The following is a 20,608-nucleotide window of genomic DNA, read 5'->3' on the forward strand; positions in this document are numbered from 1 at the left end:
GTGCTCGTGGCGTTGAGACTCGAAGAGCTCAACGCCCTCCCGGATGGACTTTCTCCACCTCGGGCGGTCTGCGGCCAGGGTCTCCCAGGTGTCAGTGGTGATGTCGCACTTTACCAGCGAGGCTTTGAGGGTGTCCTTACAACGTTTCCGCTGTCCTCCTTGGCTCATTTACCATGAAGGAGCTCCGCATAAAGCATTTGTTACGAGAGTCTGGTATCTGGCATGCGTATTATATGGCCTGCCCAGCAAAGCTGATCGAGTGTGGTCAGTACTTCAATACTGGGGATGTTAGCCTGGTCGAGGATACTGATGTTGGTGCGCCTGTCCTCCCAGGGGATTTGCAGGATCTTGCGGAGACAACGTTGGTGATATATCTCCAGCGATTTGAGGTGCCTTCTATACATCGTCCATGCCTCAGATCCATACAGGAGGGCGGGTATTACTACAGCCCTGTAGACCATGAGTTTGGTGGTAGATTTGAGGACCTGGTCTTCAAACATTCTTTTCCTCAGACGGCCGAAGGCTGCGCTGGCGCACTGGAGGCGATGCTGAATCTCCGCATCAATGTCTGCCTTTGATGATGAGGTTCCTGAGATATGGGAAATGGTCCCACAAACAACAGTGTGATAATGACCAGATAAAATGTTGCAGTGATGTTGATTGAGGGATAAATATTGACCCAGGACACTGGGGATAACTCTCCTGCTCTTCGAAATAGTGCCATGGGATCTTTTACATCCACCCGAAAGAGTGGATGGGGCCTCAGTTTAACGCCTCATCCGAAAGCCAGCACCTTCGACAGTGCAGTACTCATAGATTTTTGTGCTCCAGTCTCTGGAGTGGGACTTGAATCCCCACAACCTTCTGACTCAGAATCGTGAATGCTACACTGCGGACACCAGAAGAATTCCTGCTCCTCTTTGGATTGTGCCACGGGATATTTTACCGTCCATCTAAACTAGCAGGCAGGACCTCGGTTTAACCAGTCATGTGAGAGAAAAGAAGAAAGTGCATTTGTATAACTGCTTTCTCAACCTTGGGACGTCTTAAACTTTCACAGGCAATGAAATACTTTTAGAAGTTTAGTCACTGTTATAATGTAGGGAAATATGGCAGCATTCTTTGAGAATTCTGTGTTGGTGGTTAGAAAATTAAAAAATTGTAGTTGCCAATAGAATAGTTCTGCTCTACAAAAGAGCTTTCTGAATCAAGTAGCACAGTGTTGGGCACCAGTAGTAGTACAGTGAAACCTGAAAATTACAAACTCCCAAGGGCCTGGCATCAGCTGTATATTTTTTCTGAAGGTGTCCTTATTTTCAAAATTGTATGTACTGTTTAAAAAAAATGCTACCCTGTAAGATATTTGGGGGTCTCAATAAGTGTCTGTTTTTTGGCAGTATCCCTTTATACAGATTTCACTGTAGTTGCCAATCTTTCTGAAGTGAATTAATCAGTTATTTAACTCTTTACAAAATGCTCTTCAAGTACCAAGTTTCTTTCTAAATCTGTTTGCTTTTACTGCAACAAGATTGAAATTGAAAACACTAATTTGCTAGATCAAGAACTGGAATATGATTAAAATGGGTACGCACCTGCTCTGATGGAGCATTGAACACTTTCCAGTATTCATGGTCAACATCTAGCACTGTGCTGGCACACAAAGTTAACCTCTGGAGTAGGCTTTTCACAAACAGCTTACATTGGATATTGGTTATAAGGATACGGCAAAACAGGATTTGCATAAAATATGTTCCATATGGATGGTTTTTCTTGTCGATAACTAGGCATCTTAATTTTTTGCAATGCAGGTGTTTTTAATAAAAAATTCTAATGCTATGTTTTGCAATTAGAGGAGCAGATACCTTTTTATTAATTGCAGTATTTCAATAAACTAGAAAGAGCTATCATCCCGAAGAAAATAACCATTCACTTGAAAACTGTTGAGGTAATCCTGGGGGAAATTGGGAGGGAGGTGGCCAGACAAAATAGCTTTCATGTCTTTACTTATTGGTAATTAGTCTGGAGGCCTAAGGGCTAGGCTCAAGCAAGTATGGATTAATGCAGGTGAATAAATGACTCTTTCCTTCACAGTACGATGATATAGGCCTATTTTATCTTTTGGTATAAGGATGCAGAAGTGCTTTCTGCTTTCCACAGGCATTAGGTGGCAGTAGTGTGATATTGTTGGATCATCCCCTGTTTCTGCCTTTCCAGTCGATAAAATGTCATCATCCGGGTGAAGCGAGAAATATAATTTATTAACCACCTTGGATTAGGAATGAAAGAAGCCGCCTACTTTAGTTGCTGTCCATGCCAAATACTAGATATGCCCCCTTCTGATGCTGGTTCCAGGTTCCAGGCGCTGATCAGTTGGTGGCTTGTTTCATGATTATCTTGGCATTTCTTTGTGTTTTGAAATGAACTGTGCATGACAGCAGTTTAATTCTGGTGTAGAGAGGTTATCAATGTATAAAGACATTTTATCACCAGATCTAAACTCAGAGGATATCCTTGGGCTTCAGAGACTACATCAGTGCAGTGACAGTATGTTAAGTTGTGCATTCAAAGGATACTCTGCTCTTGATTTTAATGTAAGACTACAGCCTCCTGTTGCAAATTAAGACACACTATAAGGGCTGGATAGCATAAAGCAGGTAGTTATCAAAATTAGCTTTAAAAATGCCAAAATAAGTTTTTAACCAAATCAGCAACCATTCCATGGTTGTTTTCTCCTCTCTGTTTAAGGTCCAATCACGTTTCACACTAATCTGCTTCGACCATTATTGTTCTTAAACTGGCTACTGATCGAAGGCCTGAAGGTATCCTCCAATTTCATTTTTTTTTCTTTCTTCCTTCTCTACCAAGGAGCTTGCTTTCTTCTCTATCTTGCCCTCCTCCAAACAAAAAAAAGAGCACATTGAGTTTAGGAACTCAGCGTGTGGACAGTTCTGACTAGTTTCACTTCTATACTAGCATCACAATGTCAATCTTCAAGTGGTTATCGTGACTTGTTTTGAGCGCAAGTGCCTACTTTTAAAGCTGTAAGTTAAAATTAAATGAAATAGCTAGTTGTTTAATTTGCCTTTTAGTCTGTTGGGTGTCTGAAGTGGGTGGAAACCCATCACCACGATTAAGTATCTCCAAAATAAACGGTTGATAAAACGGCGTACCATTTGCCTGATTATGGAGTGCACTCACTTCTTTCCCCTCTTCCCCAATAAGGGGAAACATGCCTTACAGTACAGAGAACTTGTGTTCCGTTTGGTCAGAGTTGAGGCATAGGATCCCTAAAGTGTGCATGCGATACAGTTTATAGGTTGACTGGCAATAGCCACATAGCTAACAAGTACAGAGCTGACATCTGATTGCCTTTCGGAGGGGGGGTCAGGGAGGAATTTCCCAGCGTTTTTGTTTTTTTAAGTTGGCCTACATTTTTTTCTCTTCCTCTCATGAGATTACAAGATCTGAAGGGGTGGTGGGACTGATGGTATGCAGAAATGACACCATGGCAGTAAAAGACATGCTCCATTGTCCAGATGGTCATTACCAACTTCCCCACTAAGCTGCGCATCTCTCTGGAGGGCCCACGCAGCCCGGGACTGGCTTTTCAAATGGGAGATTCAAATTTGAATAGGCCGCGCAGCTCGGTGAAGGGACCTCGCACCCAAAGAAAGAGTTAGGGGGCACCTTAGTCTTTACCTGTCCTTTTTTGTATGTCTGTATGAATCATGAGGGAGATCTGTTCGAGCACATTTTCTAAACCATGAATTTAACCTGCATTGCCACTGTCATTCAAGAGAAATAAGGAGGACCAGAGTTTCCTATGGTTCTGAAGAAATGTGCCCACGCTAAAATTGGCATTCACTATAACCCTTTGGTATTATTTATGAATCAACATTTGGGACAGACACTGCTTATAGATTCCACCTGCCTTCAGGTTCTTGCCTATCTACGACACGTGGCTTTTTCAATTGAAAGAAAGAAAGACTTGCATTTGTATAGCACCTTTCATGATTACCGGACGTCTCAAAGCGCTTTACAGCCAATGAAGTACTTTTGGAGTGTAGTCACTGTTGTAATGTGGGAAACGCGGCAGCTATCTTGAGCACAGCAAACTCACACAAACAGCGATGTGATAATGACCAGGTAATCTGTTTTCGTTATGTTGATTAAGGGATAAATATTGGCCAGGACAGATTGGGAGAACTACTGGACCAGATTTTACACTTTCATGTATATTTCACTGTTAATTTTAACTGTTAATGTTTCCACTTCTGTTCAAACTTGTGAAATTAGCAAACCTAGCTTGTGATAGACAAAAATGTAGAACTGGTAAAATGTGATTGAAATTCCTAACACAACAATATGAATAATCAAATTAAATGTAAGGAGTCTATGCATTTGTCACCATGTTTATATTTTTCTGTAGTTAACCCATCGCCTACTAAACTTGGATAATTTGTAGAGTTTTGCAATGACAGACCCTATTTTCAACTAGTTTAAAGATTGTGAACTTTAAACAGCATTTATCATCAGAGTGGGCAGTTCTGGCTAGGCTGGTATTTATTGCCCATCCCTAGTTGCCCTGAGAAGGTGATGGTGGGCCGCCACCTTGAACCACTGCAGTCTGTGAGGTGAAGGTGCTCCCACAGTGCTGTTACAGTTTCATACCATTGAGTGGCTTGCTAGGTCACTTAAGAGGGCAGTTAAGAGTGAGCCATGTTATTGTGGCACCTCCACATTACTCCGTTGAAAGAATATATTGACTTTTTATGTGTCACATTTTTAGGAGCATAGTCAGAAAGTACTAAATGGGTCACCAGAATCCAGCCGGTTACTATAATGGGATTTGAAATCTTGGATATTCCCTTAGAATGATGTTTAAAGTGTTAATTATGTGCTTCATGCTCCTCGGCGTAAAGCTTCTGGCTGACTGCAACTGACTCCTTCTGTGCTTAAACTCCATTTAATGGGTAGCCAATTAAGTACAGGTTGAACCTCTCTTATCCGGGACTCCCTTATCCGGCACCACCCCTCGTCCGGAACTATTCCCGGCTGCCGGGTGGCGTATGCGCAGAACATGACCCGCCAAGATCCTACTCACCAATATAATCTTTCTCCTCGATCGGCTGCCTCCTCCTCGACGCCCTTCTAGAACTCCTGCAGCCACAGTCCTCGGGCTGGCCGCTCCTCCCCAAAGCGCTCCCTTCGGGGATTGGGCCCCCTGGGCCCGCCGACTCTTCTGGGCCTGCTGACTAATCTCAGCCCCCTGCACATTGACTAACTGACTGACTGACAGTTGTTCTAGCCAATCAGCACACACACACACACACACACACACACACACACACACACACTGACCGCAGCAGCACCCCAGCCCAGCAACAGTGCTAAAAGGCACAGTCCACCCAAACACGTGACTTCCTCTTATCCGGAAGAATCCCTCATTCGGAACAGGCCAGGTCCTAAGGGTGCTGGATAAGGGAGTTTAACCTGTAATTGATTTTATAGTTCAGAGAATAGAGTACAATATCAAATAATGAAAGTGTAGGTGTCTTTGTTATTTATTCATTCACGGGATGTGGGCGTCGCTGGCAAGGCCAGCATTTATTGCCCATCCCTAATTGCCCTTGAGAAGGTGATGGTGAGCCGCCGTCTTGAACCGTTCTAGTATGTGTGGTGAAGGTACTCCCACAGTGCTGTTAGGTAAAAAAAGAAAGACTTGCATTTCTGTAGCGCCTTTCACGACCACCAGACGTCTCAAAGCGTTTTACAGCCAATAAAGTACTTTTGAAGTGTAGTAATGTGGGAAATGTGGCAGCCAACTTGCGCACAGCAAACTCTCACAAACAGCACTGTGATGATGACCAGATAATCAGTTTTTGTTGATTGAGGGATAACTATTAGCTAGAATACTGGGGATAACTCCCCTGCTCTTCTTCGAAATAGTGCCATGGGAATTTTTATGTCCACCTGAGAAGACAGACAGGGCTTCGGTTTAATGTCTCATCTGAAAGACGGCACCTCGGACAGTGCAGAGGACTCCCTCAGTACTGCACTGGAGTGTCAGCCTAGATTATTTTTTAATGTGCTCAAGTTCCTAGAGTGGGACTTGAACCCACAACCTTCTGACTCCGAGGCGAGAGTGTTACCCCCACTGAGCCACAGCTGACTAGCAGGGAGTTCAGGATTTTGACCTGTCATTGATAAAGGAGCAGCGATATATTTCCAAGTCAGGATGGTGTGTGACTTGGAGGTGACGGTGTTCCCATGCACCTGCTGCCCTTGTCCTTCTAGCTGGTAGCAGTTGTGGGTTTTGGAGGTGCAGTCAAACCTTAGAACTGTTGGAAGAAGAGCACAGTACTTCTGATATCTTGGCCAACATTCCTCCCTCAGCTGCACCACCAAAATGTGGTTAACTGGTCAATCGTCTCATTTGCTGTGTGGTGCCTTACTGCACACAAAATGGTTACATATATATCAGTGGCTGCACCTCAAAAATAATTATTTAGTTGCGCAGTGCCTCAATATAACGGTGCTATATAAATGCAATCTTGCACTCATTTATAAACCGATCAAGGAATTGCACACATCCATTTGGAAGTAGAAGGAAGCAATGCAAGCAATTAACCTTTTCCTTTTCTTTAATGCTGCTTCTAATCTTGGACAGGTAGAGTTACCTTGTGACCTTTACAATGGTTTATTCTCTCAGTACTTAACAGACAACACTACTTGGGGAATACTAGGGCACCGTTGCAGTGTTATTAATTTGACAGAATGATCAATTAATAAAAGAAAAGCAAGAAAGTGTTGACAGAACAGTCTACCTAATTAGAGCTGGGTGAAACAAAGTGCCCACAGAGCAAGGTGTGGAGAGCTGCTTGGGCGCAAGTAACTGACCTCCACATTTCACAAAAACAAGTCCTATTTTTACACCATGTATTGCCTCACTGTTTCAGAGCAGCTTCATCATTGCATCGCTGATAAATATTATTTTACTTCATGTCTTTTTTGAGCCTCACCATTTCAGTAGTTGTACTGAATTTCTTCTCTGGGGGTCGTGAATCTGTGGAATTCTCTACCCCAGAGATCTGTGGAGGTAGTCATTGAATATATTTAAGGTGGAGATAGACAGATTTCTGAACAATAAGGGAGTCGAGGGTTATGGGGAGCGGGTGGGGAAGTGGAGTTGAAGCCATGATCTTATTGAATGGCAGAGCAGGCTCAAGGGGCCAAATGGCCTACTCCTGCTCCTATTTCTTATGTTCTTATGTACAGTCTGATAGGTTTTACTTGGTGCGCTTGCTAGTGGCTCATCATATATTATGTAGAATTACATAGGATATACAGCACAGGAACAGGCCATTCGGCCCGGCCAGTCCATGCCGGCGTTTACACTTCACTTGAGCTTCCTCCGTCATTTCTCATCTAACTTTATCTAGCCTCCCCTTACTGTTCGCCTCAACCACTCCCTGTGGTAGCGAGTTCCACGTTCTCACCACCAAGAATATTGCAACAAGATAAAGCTGCTTTCCAATCACACGAGACCTGCATGAAGGGTTGCAAGCTGCGCACGAACGCGGTGAGAACTCCCCAAGACTGGTGGCCCGAGGGACTGGAGCTGGTCTGTAATGGAGCAGCTCATATGCAATGTTAAAAGCAGCTTTATTGGAAAAAAAATTGCAATCCCCATGTAATTAATTTTGTATCGTCAACTATTTGAATTCACTAATGTTCAGATCTGTGTTTTTTCTCGCACTGCATCCATATATGTAGTCAGTTCCCAATTGCAAACTGTGGTGCACTTTGTTGCAAGAGTACATTACTGCATGTGGTTCTTCAGCTGTCTCGGGATTAGTGAAAGTTCAGACTTAAGATATAGGTTTGTAGTAATGAAAAATGTAACTACGCAAACAACCCTTTTCTGTAGATTGAGATAAAATGCGCCCCAGGTGATGTTAACCAATATTTAATCTTAAAAAGCTATTTGCGTAATATGTTTGAATATAATACAAACTACTTGTAGCGTCTGCAATGATCATTAGGTTTGCAAAGGGATTATTTGTCGGGCTTGAGTTAGGATGTGTTTTTTAAAAAATCTTCGCGCTTACTTTTGGAAACTCTAGTATTGTTTATTTCTGCTTCCACCACCCCCCCACCCCGTTGCAGATTGTGTCATCACCCTTGGAATCAGTAGAACTAAAGGTAGGGATGTTTGTGGAGTGAGGTGGAAATGGCATAAGTTATAGATGAGGTTATAGAACAGGTGTTGGTATGGGATAACTCTTGAAGAGTTGAAACTTGCCAAAATGTGCACAAATTAGAGATGAATATCAAAGTTTTCCAATGACTTGGTCCCCTTTAGATAGCAGAAGATTGAGAAGAATTCCAGTGGACAATCGCTGGTAGAACTCCAGAGTGTCTGGATCTGAAAGTGATAAAGGTGGTGTGGGACACTGTGTGGGAGGTAGTTGTATCCTCTGAGTCAGGCAGGTGAGTCAAATGAAGCCAAGCCAATTCCACCATGCATAGCTTGTATTTTTAGTCCTTAGAAAAGTAGGGATGGGGGAGGGGGGTGTATAGCAAACTGCAGCAGATGGTGAAAGACCAGGACCAGATGGTTTCCATCCCAGGGTTTTAAAGGAAGTAGGTGTGCACATTGCAGATGCCCTAACTATAATCTTCTAAAGTTCTCTCGTTCCTTTGATTGGAAAATTGTGCTTGTCACTCTGCTGTTTAAGAATGGCGGGAGGAAAACCAGGAAACTATAGACCAGTTAGCCGAACATCTGTTGTCAGGAAATTGCTAGAGTCTATAATTAAAATAGGATAGAGTGACTGAACACCTCAAAAATTTTCAGTTGATCAGGAAGAAAGGTAGGTCATGCTTGACAAACGTGATTGAATTTTTTGAGGAGGTAACAAGAGTAGTGGACAGGGGAATGTTTATGGATATTATTTAAATGGATTTCCAGAAGGCATTTGATAACGTCCCACATAAGAGACTATTAACTAAGGTAGAAGCCCATGGAATTGAGGGCAAATTGTTGACCTGATTAGGAAACTGGCTGAGCGACAAGAGACAGTAGTGATAATGGGTAGGTACTCAAATTGGCAGGATGTGACTAGTGTCCCTCGGGGTCTGAGTTGAGACCTTAACTATTCACAGTATTTATTAATGACTTAGATGATGGCATAGAAAGTCATATATCCAGATTTGCCAATGACACAAAGATAGGTGGCATTGCAGACAGTATAGATGAAAGCATAACATTACAAGAGGGTATCAACAGATTAAGTGAATGAGCAAAACTGTAGCAAATAGATTTCAATATAGGCAAATGTCATCCACTTTGAACCTAAAAAGGATAGAACAGGGTACTTACTAAATGGTGAAAAGCTAAAAACAGTGGATGTCCACTTGGGGTTGCAGGTACATAGATCATTAAGATGTCATGAACAGGTACAGAAAATAATCAAAAGGCTAGAGGATTAGAATACAAGGGGGTAGAAGTTACGCTGCAGCTATACATAACCATGGTTAGACCACATCTGGAGTACTGTGAGCAGTTCTGGGCACCTCTGGATATATTGCCCTTGGAGAGAGTGCAGCGTCAGTTTATCAGAATGATACCCAGACTTCAAAGGTTAAATTACAAGGAGACATTACACAAATTAGGGTTGTATTCCTTAGAATTTAGATGGGTGAGGAGTGATCTGATCGAAGTTTTCAAGATATTAAGGGTATAGAAAGGGTAGATACAGAGAAACTATTTTCGCTGGTTGGAGATTCTAGGACTAGGGGGCATAGTCTAAAAAATTAGAGCCAAAGCTTTCAGGATTGAAATTAGGAAACACTTCTACACACAAAAGGGTAGTAGAAGCTTGGAACTCTCTTGCAAAAGGCAATTGATGCTAGATTAATTGTTAATTTTAAATTGGGAGATTGATAGCTTTTTGTTAACCAAAGGTAGTAAGGGATATGGGCCAAAGGCGGGTATGTGGAGTAGGGTCGCTGATCAGCCATGATCTAATTGAATGGTGGAACAGGCTCGAGGGACTCTGGCCTACTCCTGTTCCTATGTTCCGATTGCTGCAAGAAGACTTAGGTTAGTACCATGGGCAGATAGGTGGCAGATGCAGTTCAATGTAGAAAAAAGTACAATAATGCACTTTGGAAATAAGGAAAGAAAATGCACTTTAAATGGTAATATTTTAAATGGAGTAAAGTGACAGAGGGACCTTGGTGTGCAGATACACAGGTCATTAAAGGTAGCAGCAAAGGTAGATAGTCATTTTTATTAAAAAACTGAACTGAATCTTTGGTTTTGCATCCAGAGGCACTGAATGCAAAAGCAAGCCGGTAATGTTGAACTTGTACAAGACCTTGGGTCTTTTGTATTGTTTTGGACATCCTATTAGAAGAAGGAAATAAAAAGCTGCATAATAGTTTCACCTAGGATATAGCCAAGGATGAAAGGTTACAGTTAAGAGGGCTTTTTCACTTGAATTAATATAGAGGTCTCAAGATTATAAAAGGTGGAACAAGCTATAAATTTAACCAAATTACAGGACTTGATGGGCGAAAAGGCCCATTTCTGTCCTGTAACATTCTAGACTTGCAATTCGATATTGACCAAAAAAGACTGCCTCAATAGTTCTCCAATTCAATTCATTAGATTCAGCCAGATGTGATGCACTATACTCAGCCAATTATTCATAACGCCAACATTTCTCGTGTAATATGAATCATGCAGCATATTCATAGGCATTCATTTCAATGGCATGAATGTTGTAGCCTTAAGAGGATGATCCTATTCAGAGGACGTGCGACAGGACTTGATGGTTTTATGAAAAATAATTTGGGGCAATGCTGAGCTCATGAATTGTGAGGATAGTAAAGCGCATCATGCAATTCACAATCAGCAGGGAGTAAGTGTGTCTGGTATACTGTTGCTGGACTAGTGAATGCGGTGATGATTATTACAGAGACTTGACATTTCTGTAGGGCTCGTGGAGAGGTGCTGTAATGAAATGGTTTGGATTGTTAAAACTGCCATTTGCATTGTGGCACCCCAAAATATAGCCAGATTGAAGGACCGGTGGGTCTGATGGGTGTCTGAAGGCCAGCAGATGGGTCCAGAGACTGGCTGAATGCGGCATCAGTCATCGGTTTAGAGAGAAGAGAGGGGTTTTATGATGTGGATCAGATTCTCGGAAATGGATGGCTGCAGTTTGGATGTAAAGTTGTAGTGATGTAAATCTAGATACTGGAGTCAGGACTTAAGGAGTTAAATTATGAGGACAGATTGCATGAACTTGGTTTGTATTCCCTCGACTTTGGAAGGTTGAGGGGTGATGTAATTGAGGTCTTTTAAAAAGATAAAGGGATTTGATGGGGTAGATACAGAGAAACGATTTCCTCTCATGGGGAAATGCAGAACAAGGGGGCATAATCTTAAAATTAGAGTCAGGCCATTTAGGAGTAAAATCAGGAGGACAAAGGTGGACCAGGAAAAAAAAGTTCTAAATTGGAGTAACGTCAATTTTGCTGAGCTGAGATGGGATTTGGCCAAAGTGGACTGGAAACAGGTACTTCATGGTAAATCAGTGTCAGAGCAGTGGGAGGCATTTAAGGAGGAGATTCTGAGGGAACAGAGCAAGTATGTTCCCTTAAAGAAAAAGGGTGGAACTAACAAATCTAGAGTCCCCTGGATGTCACTGGACATACAGGGTAAGATAAAGAAAAAAAGGGAAGCTTATGACATATCTCGAGAATTCAACACTGCAGAAACTCTAGAGAAGTATAAAAAATGCAGGGGTGCAATTAAAAAAAGATATTAGTAAAGGAAAGAGAGAGAAAGAATGTTGGCAAGTAAAATCTGGGAAAACCCAAAGATGTTTTATAAATACATTAAGAGCAAGAGGATAACTAGAGAAAGAGTGGGGCCTATTAGAGACCATAGCGTGTGGAGGCAGAAGACGCGGGTATGATTCTTAATGAATACTTTGCATCTGTTTTCACAAAAGAGAGTGGGGATGCAGACTTTCCAATGATGGAGGAGGAATGTGAAATATTACATGAGATAAAGATAGTGAGAGAGGAAGTATTAAGGGGCTTAGCAGCTTTGAAAGTGGATAAATCCCCATGCCTGGATGAAATGTATCCCAGGCTGTTAAGAGAAGCAAAAGAGGAAATAGCAGAAGCTCTGACCATTTTCCAATCCTCTCTGGCTTCGGGTGTGGTGCCAGAGGACTGGAGGACTGCTAATGTTGTACCTTTGTTTAAAAAGGGAGAAAGGGATAGACCGAGTAATTACAGGCCAGTCAGCCTAACCTCAGTGATGGGAAAATTATTGGAAAAATTCCTGAGGGACAGGATAAATCTTCATTTGGAAAGACATGGATTAATCAAGGACAGTCAGCAAAGATTTGTTAAGGGGAGGTTGTGTCTGACTCACTTGATAGAAATTTTTGAGGAGTTAACCAGGAGGGTCGATGAGGGCAGTGCGTATGATGATGTGCATGTGGATTCTAGCAAAGCTTTTGATAAGGTCCCACATGGTAGACTGGTCACGAAAGTAAAATCCCATGGGATCCAGGGCAAAGTGGCAAGTTAGATCCAACATTGGCTCAGAGGCGGGAAGCAAAGAATAATGGTTGATTGGTGTTTTTGTGACTGGAAGGCTGTATCCAGCGGGGTTCCGCAGGACTCAGTGCTGGCTCTCTTGCTTTTTGTGGCATATATCAATGGCTTGGACTTGAATGTTGGGGGTATGATTAAGAAGTTTGCAGATGACACTAAAATCGTCTATGTGGTTGATTAAGAAAAAGAAAGCTGCAGACTGCAGGAAGATATCAATGTACTGGTCAGGTGGGCAGAACAGTGGTAAATGGAATTCAATCTGGATAAGTGTGAGGTAATGCATTTGTGGAGGTCTAACAAGGCAAGGGAATACATATTAAATGGTATGACATTGAAAAGTATAGAGGAATAAAGGGACCTTGGAGCACATGTCCACAAATCCCTGAAGGTAGCAGGCCAGGTAGCTAAGTTGGTTAAGAAGATTACTTGCCTTTATTAGACGAGGCATGGAATAGAAGAGCAAGGACGTTATGCTTAAACTGTATAAAACATTAGTTAGGCCATGACTGGAGTACGGTGTGCAGTTCTGATAACCACATTACAGGAAAGATGTGATTGCACTGAAAAGGGTGCAGAGAAGATTTCCAAGAATGTTGCCTGGACTGGAGAATTTTGGTTATGAGGAAAGATTGGCGATGCTGGGTCTGTTTTCTTTGGAACAGAGGAGGTTGAGGGGAGACCTGATTGGGGTGTACAAAATTATGAGGGGCCTGGATAGAGTGGATAGGAAGGACATGGTATTGGGGGTAATGTATTGAAGTGGATAGAGAACTGGTTGGCAGACAGGAAGCAAAGAGTAGGAATAAACGGGTCCTTTTCAGAATGGCAGGCAGTGACTAGTGGGTACCGCAGGTTCAGTGCTGGGACCCCAGCTATTTACAATATACAGTAATGATTTGGACGAAGGAATTGAATGTAATATCTCCAAGTTTGCAGATGACACTAAACTGGGTGGCAGTGTGAGCTGTGAGAAGGATGCTAAGAGGCTGCAGGTTAGATGAGTGGGCAAATGCATGGCAGATGCAGTATAATGTGGATAAATGTGAGGTTATCCACTTTGGTGGCAAAAACAGGAAGGCAGAATATTATCTGAATGATGACAGATTAGGAAAAGAGGAGGTGCAACGAGACCTGGGTGTCATGGTACATCAGTCATTGAAAGTTGGCATGCAAGTACAGCAGGCGGTGAAGAAGACAAATGGCATGTTGGCCTTCATTCGAGAGGATTTGAGTATAGGAGCAGGGAGGTCTTACTACAGTTGTACAGGGCCTTGGTGAGGCCGCACCTTGAATATTGTGTTCAGTTTTGGTCTCCTAATCTGAGGAAGGACATTCTTGCTATTGAGGGAGTGCAGCGAAGGTTCACCAGACTGATTCCCCAGATGGCAGGACTGACATATGAGGAAATACTGGATCGTCAAGGCTTATATTCACTGGAATTTAAAAGAATGAGAGGGGATCTCATAGAAACACACAAAATTCTGGTAGGATTGGACAGGTTAGATGCAGGAAGAATGTTCCTGATATTGGGGAAGTCCAGAACCAGGGGTCACAGTCTAAGGATAAGAGGTAAGCCATTTAGGACTGAGATGAGGAGAAACTTCTTCACTCGGAGAATTGTGAACCTGTGGAATTCTCTACCACAGGAAGTTGTTGAGGCCAGTTCGTTAGATATATTCAAAAGAGCGTTCGATGTGGCCCTTATGGCTAAAGGGATCAACGGGTATGGAGAAAAAGCAGGAATGGGGTACTGAAGTTGCATGATCAGCCACTAATCCTGTTGAATGGTGATGCAGGCTCGAAGGGCCGAATGACCTACTCCTGCACCTATTTTCTATGTTGCTATGTTTTTATGATCCGTCTCCCTTGGCAGAGGTGTCAACAACCAGGGGGCATAGATTTAAAGTAATTGGGAGGTTTAGAGGAGATATGAGGGGAAATTCCTTTACCCAGAGGGTGGTGGGGGTCTGGAACTCACTGCCTGAAAGAGTGGTAGAGACAGAAACCCTCATCACATTTAGAAAGTACTTGGATGTGCACTTGAAGTGCCGTAACCTACAGGGCTACGAACCAAGAGCTGAAAAGTGGGATTAGGCTGGATAGCTCTTGGTTGGCCGGTGCAGACACGATGGGCCGAAATGGCCTCCTTCCGTGCTGTAAATTTATAGTTCTATGGATATCTCTCTACCATGTACTGCGTAATAACTTGACTGTTTTGAACTTTAACTGCGTTCAATAAATAATCAAACAACTTCAAGAGTAAAGTGACCAGGGACATTGTCCTGTCTGAGCTGGAGTGCAAAAGTGATTATGCTTTAACATATCTCCCTTATCAAGCAGCAGCCAGTAATGAAAGCTTGAAGGACCTGTTGCTCTGGACGGGTGGTGCACATTGAGCTATACAATGCTGTACAATGTGGCAGGTGTGTGTGTGTTAATAATTACCAGTGCCATCAAAAGGAAGGTTCAGAAGCCAGTATCTGGAATCTAAATGGACCTCAGCATACATAAATTTCTCTGAATATAATATAATCCTCTCTCTCGAATATGACGGTTCTTGCTGTAGTATGGGTTCTACCGATGTTGGCAGCTCTCCATGTTACGATAGAGGAAAATCTGAAACTATAATTGCAAGCGTTAACCTTCAAGTGTCCAGTTGCTTAGTGATATTGCTCGCCTCTGAGCCAGAGGGCCATAAATTCAATCCCCACACCACATCTTTGAGCATAATCGAGACTGACAACTAAGGGAGTGTTGCATTGTCCGAAGTGGTGTCATTTCGGATGAGACATTAAATCGAGGCCCCGTCTACCTGTTGTTGGACATAAAATACCCTGTGGCAATATTTTAAAAAGAGTATTCTCCTGGCCAATACTTATCCCTCTCCCTACAGAAAAAGACAAATTAACTGGCCATGAGCTCATTGCTATTTGAGGGATCTTGCTGTGTGCAAATTGGCTGCTGTATTTGCCTGCATAGCATCAGTGATGACATTTCAAAAGCGATTAATTGTTGATAAAGCGTTGGGATGTCCCTAGGCTTTGTATAATTAGGACCCCATTTGCCTGACATGCAGCTGCAAACAGGTCAGGGATGGGGATGGTGCAGGCCGGTGAGGGGCCAGGGTTAAAATAGGCCCTTTTAAGTTTGTTTTGGAGTGACACTTGAGTTGAGGTCCTGATTTTACTGCTCAGCTGAGAAAATGGTAAACTTATTTTGAAGTCGGACTTGTAATTTGCCTGACTCCCTTTTCTAGGTACCTGCCTTTTTTTAATCAATTCACAGGATGTGGACATCGCCGGCAAGGCCAGCATTTATTGCCCATCCCTCATTGCTCTTGAGAGGGTGAGCTACCTTATTGAATACAATGGAGCAGCTTGCTAGGCCATTTCAGAGGGCAGTTACAAATCACATATAGGTCAGAGAGGGTAAGGACAGTAGATTTCCTTTCCCAAAGGGCAGATGGTTTTTACGACAATCCGGTAGTTTCATGGTCACCATTACTGTCACAAGCTTTTTTCTTTTTTAAATTCCAGATTTATTTAATTGAATTTAAATTCCCCAGCTGCCATGGTGGGATTTGAACTCTTATCTCCTGATCATTGGTCCAGGCCTCTGGATTACTAGTCCAGTAATATAACCACTATGCTACCAACCCATCCCCTTTCCCTCCCTCCTTGCTGCCTTAATCTGGTGCTCCTTCCTCCCTGACGGTGCACTGAAAGACAGATTTGGGAACACAATTTGGGAATGGTGTTTTCTCAGTGTTCCTTGCGCTCTGAGGTTGGTTGATTTTCACTGTTGGAAAACTGATACAATCGATAGAGCCTTGCCTAGTTTGCGCCTAAAGAATGACTAAGTGCATTCAGATTAAGAATATGGCCAGTCTATGAATATTAAGGGTAGCACACATTATTCTAAAATTGTATTGTTAATTTGGGTAAACCGGTCCTTTCCTTACTTCAGCCAAATCGTTAGAACATATAAGAACATAAGACTTAGGAGCAAGAGTAGATCATTTGGCCCCTCGAGCCTGCTTTATTCAAGCCATTCTATGAGATCATGGCTGATCTTCTACCTCAACTCCACTTTCCTGCACTATACCCATAATCCTTTGATTCGCTTAATATCCAAAAATCTATCGATCTCTGTCTTGAATATACTCAGCAACTGAGCCTGCACAGCCCTCTGGGGTAGAGAATTCCAAAGATTCACAACCCACTGAGTGAAGACATTTTTCCTCATCTCAGTCCTAAATGGCTGTCCCCTTTTTCTGAGTCTGTGACCCCTGGTTCTAGACTCCTCACCCAGAGGAAACGTCCTCCCTGCATCTACCCTGTCAAGCCCTGAAAGAATGTTGGAGCGCGCTACTGATGGAGGCAGGGTCTACATAAGCATTATAAAGTAAAATAGTGCTCTAGAGGCATTGCTGTGGAGTACTTGGGCACCTATAATGGTTTTCTGCACAGAGAGGGATCGTGTCATTGGCCACAAAGCCCCTGTGAGTGTGTGCTACACCGTTAATGAGAACGCCATGGTTCACAGAGCAAACCTCGTCATGACCGGGTTGACTGATACCATTTTAGAGTTTTGGGTTTTCCTTTTAATGTAACATGTGAAAGCCAAATCAAGTGCTAATTAGGACTGGCAGAGGAAACTCCCATTGCTCATCTAAGGTTTCCTTACACTTGGTCAAAATGTGATTAAAGCATTTCATTATTGTAATGTGTGGGGGCTGTGATAAGACAGTTAGCGTCCCTGACAGCTGAGATAGTAAAATTGCATAGAAAAGGAATGTAATCATATAGAAAGAACTCCGAGGGGTTTGTTGAGTTCAAAGGTAACACTGTTTTTAAAAAATCTTGACACTTACGCTTTGTATTGTGAAACTCAGTCTGCACTTTTTAAGAATCAATATAATCCCGCTTACATGAAGTTTGTGTATTTAGCCTCGCGTACAGTGCTCAATACCTTTCAGTAAATTGAATCCTTACCTTGATCACAAAAGAAGTGTTTAGTGGATTACAGAAGCTTAAACGTTTACTAGCAGATGTGGTCTTGTTTTAATTAAATGCTACATAGGTACTTCCACAATAAAAGCAGACAAAGAGCCATGAGTTAAATGTCAGATGAGAGGGTGCTCACAGACAGCAACCTGTTTGCGGCAAACCTTTTTTATTATTACATTTGAAAGCACTGAAATACTCTTCAGAGAAGAGAAAGTCAAGCACCATTTACGTTGTCTAATACTACATTTTAAAGCATTATAAATTACAGCTGGTAATTAATTTAGTGGGATGTAGATAAAGAGACCACATTCTGTTTTAATTAGTGGTGTTCTCTCAAATGCAATACAGTATGTGCAGGGTTTTATCACTGAGATGGAAAGGTAGATTCTTCTTATAGTTTAACCCTGCTAATGTCAAGCCCCATCAGCAGCTATAAGATGTGACATTAATAGGGTGAAAGACAAAATAGGCTGGACTTCTTATTTATTGCTATGAAATTAATTGTAAACTGACAGTTGAAAGCATCTCCCAGTGTTGGATTTTCACCCCAGTGTAGCTGAAATAGGATTTCTTTATAAACCACCGATTGCATTTATAATTATTTTTCTGCATTGTCTGTCAGATATTGTATTCCTGCATTGGGTATAAATGCTGTCCGAGTGCACGTGGTCGCGAGCAGTAACTAGTTGGAGTTGCATCTACCCATATTTACTGAGCGTTTAAAATATAGTGTGTATTTTTTGAATAGCCGCAAGTTTGAATCACGTATCCTGTTTCTTTTTTCTAGTTCACACATCCCCTGTAACCCCCTTCCCTTTTTATTGTTTCTCATTCTTCCTGTTCACACCATCTCTTGGTAAATTGTCCACAATGCCAACAGCGCCAACAGCAAATTTTCCAGAAAATGCTGTCTGAGCAGGTTGTGACATCAATGTTTCTGGCTCCTGTGGTTTAATTAACCTGGCTGCAGTCTCTGGAGTCTTGACTCATATTCCCGACTACCTCACTTTCCGGGCTGCCCTCCACAAAACATAATCCGAGCTGCAGTATTGATTATTTTTTTCACTGTCAACTTTTCTTCCCCCTCCTTTCCCGCACCCCCCCCCCCCCCCCTTTCTGATTGGCAGTATCATCCGGACAAACAGAGTGCCGATGTGCCAGCGGGAGAACTTGAGGAGAGCGTACAGAGGTTCATCGAAGTTGATCAGGCGTGGAAAATACTAGGCAATGAAGAGACAAAGAGAGAGTATGACCTGCAGCGTCGTGGTAGGTTCTGCCGAGGAGCTCTGTGAAGGCAGCAGCTTTCGAAGTCATCAATTCAGTATCACTTAAATTAAAAGAGGCTTCTCCAGAGTAGATAAAATCAATACATTATTTGTAATTATGATGAGAGCAACCTTCTTGCTGCGCACTTTTTATTTACTAAACCTGCTCCACGCGCTTATTTTTACCCATGTGCCGTTCTTTTTCTTCACCAACTCCGCATTCAGTATATAATCTAATTTGCAATTGCATAAAGCTTTGCTATATTTTTCTGTAATCTTGCAAATGAAATGGAATTCAACACAATCTATGCATAATGGGTTTGAGTAACGCTGTTGTATTCAGAATCCAAGATGAAAGAGCAAAATGCATTTTTTTATTATTTGCTGGAACTTTAGTAATCATTGGCTACAAGGGAGGTTAAATCTAGATTCACTGAAGACATTAACTAGGCAAGCCCAGCATGCACTTCCTTTTTGCTTATTACAAAAACGCCTTCTTAAAGCACAGGCAGACAGTTGTGAGCAAGAGGAGGGAAAATGTAGGTCAGGTCTGTCACAGATGGGCTACCATTACATGAAGTGATAGCTCGTCTTCTTTTCTGGCCCCAGGACAGGGAACCCTCAGACTTCCATTATAGCCTTCAATAAATGTATATCTACCCTACACGGCTAATGGGGGAGGGGAGGGGGTGTGGGGAGAGAGAAAAGTCAATAGTCGTGTATTGCCTGTGGGGAAAACACTCAGCCATTCTCTGCAACACACTCTAGTCCAGAATTGATGTGTAGGCACCATCACATTTCAATATGTCTGATGAAGGCACACTGCATCTGCATCCAGTTATTGACTCCTCTTATTCCAAGGTGGCATAGCATCAAACCTTTGCCTACTGCAATGATTTTATTAGGCCCCTGCTGTTAAAGTTACCAGTTTAGTTTCTTTCTCCTCCCACTCTGCCTTCTCCCACCACCCCAAAGGAAATTCAGTTCTATTTTGTCACTGCGCCTGACTTCGGTGTTTTGTTTTAATGATTTCTGGAACATTTTCATCAATCTTGCAGCCAATATTACATGCAATGTTATCAAGAGTTAAGAGTGAGCTTCTCTCTATTTAAAAGAGTGATTTATTGATAAATCTGTTTTTAAAACAAGTCTTGCAAGTACCAGAATGTATAGCTGCTTTTCCTTGGGGAAACTTTGGAGTAGAAATGATTAATCTATTTGATTTTATATTTTAAGATTATTTTAGCTCCTTCTTTCCCACCCCAAAGTTTGGTGATTGGATTGAATTGAATAAAGCGCTACCTTTTTGACATGGCTCGGCCCAGGTGAGAACTTTCCAAGGCGAAGCAAGTAAGGTCGGATTCTGAGGCCTTCTTTCAAACCTATAAGCTGGACACTGATCAGATTAGGATATGCAACACAGAAACAGGCCATTCAGCCCAACTAGTGTTTGCTGACATTTATGCTCCATGTAAGCCTCCTCCTGTCTTTCCTCCTCTAAATCTATCAGCATAACCCTCTATTCCTTCTCCCTTATATGCTTATCTAGCCTCCCCTTAAATGCATCTATACTATTCGCCTAACCACTCCCTGTGGTTGTGAGTTCCACATTCTCACCACTCTCTGGGTAAAGATCACCCCACGTAAGTATTTCATTTCTGTATCAAATGAAACACATTAATATAAAAC

The 20,608-nt window shown here is 42.3% G+C and overlaps 1 protein-coding gene across 8 annotated transcripts in view; it reads left to right on the forward strand.

The window, feature by feature from the left end:
* The window catches only part of dnajc24 (DnaJ (Hsp40) homolog, subfamily C, member 24), a 103,998-nt gene that overhangs the window by 36,971 nt on the left and 46,419 nt on the right, over nucleotides 1-20,608 (forward strand). For all 8 annotated transcript variants that reach the window (XM_070899514.1, XM_070899513.1, XM_070899515.1 and 5 more), the window contains one exon: nucleotides 18,782-18,920. In XM_070899514.1, coding sequence (XP_070755615.1) covers nucleotides 18,782-18,920 — 139 coding nt within the window. The remainder of the gene's footprint in view (nucleotides 1-18,781; nucleotides 18,921-20,608) is intronic.

The sequence above is a fragment of the Pristiophorus japonicus genome, chromosome 14, assembly GCF_044704955.1.
Source record: "Pristiophorus japonicus isolate sPriJap1 chromosome 14, sPriJap1.hap1, whole genome shotgun sequence".
Taxonomy (NCBI): domain Eukaryota; kingdom Metazoa; phylum Chordata; class Chondrichthyes; family Pristiophoridae; genus Pristiophorus; species Pristiophorus japonicus.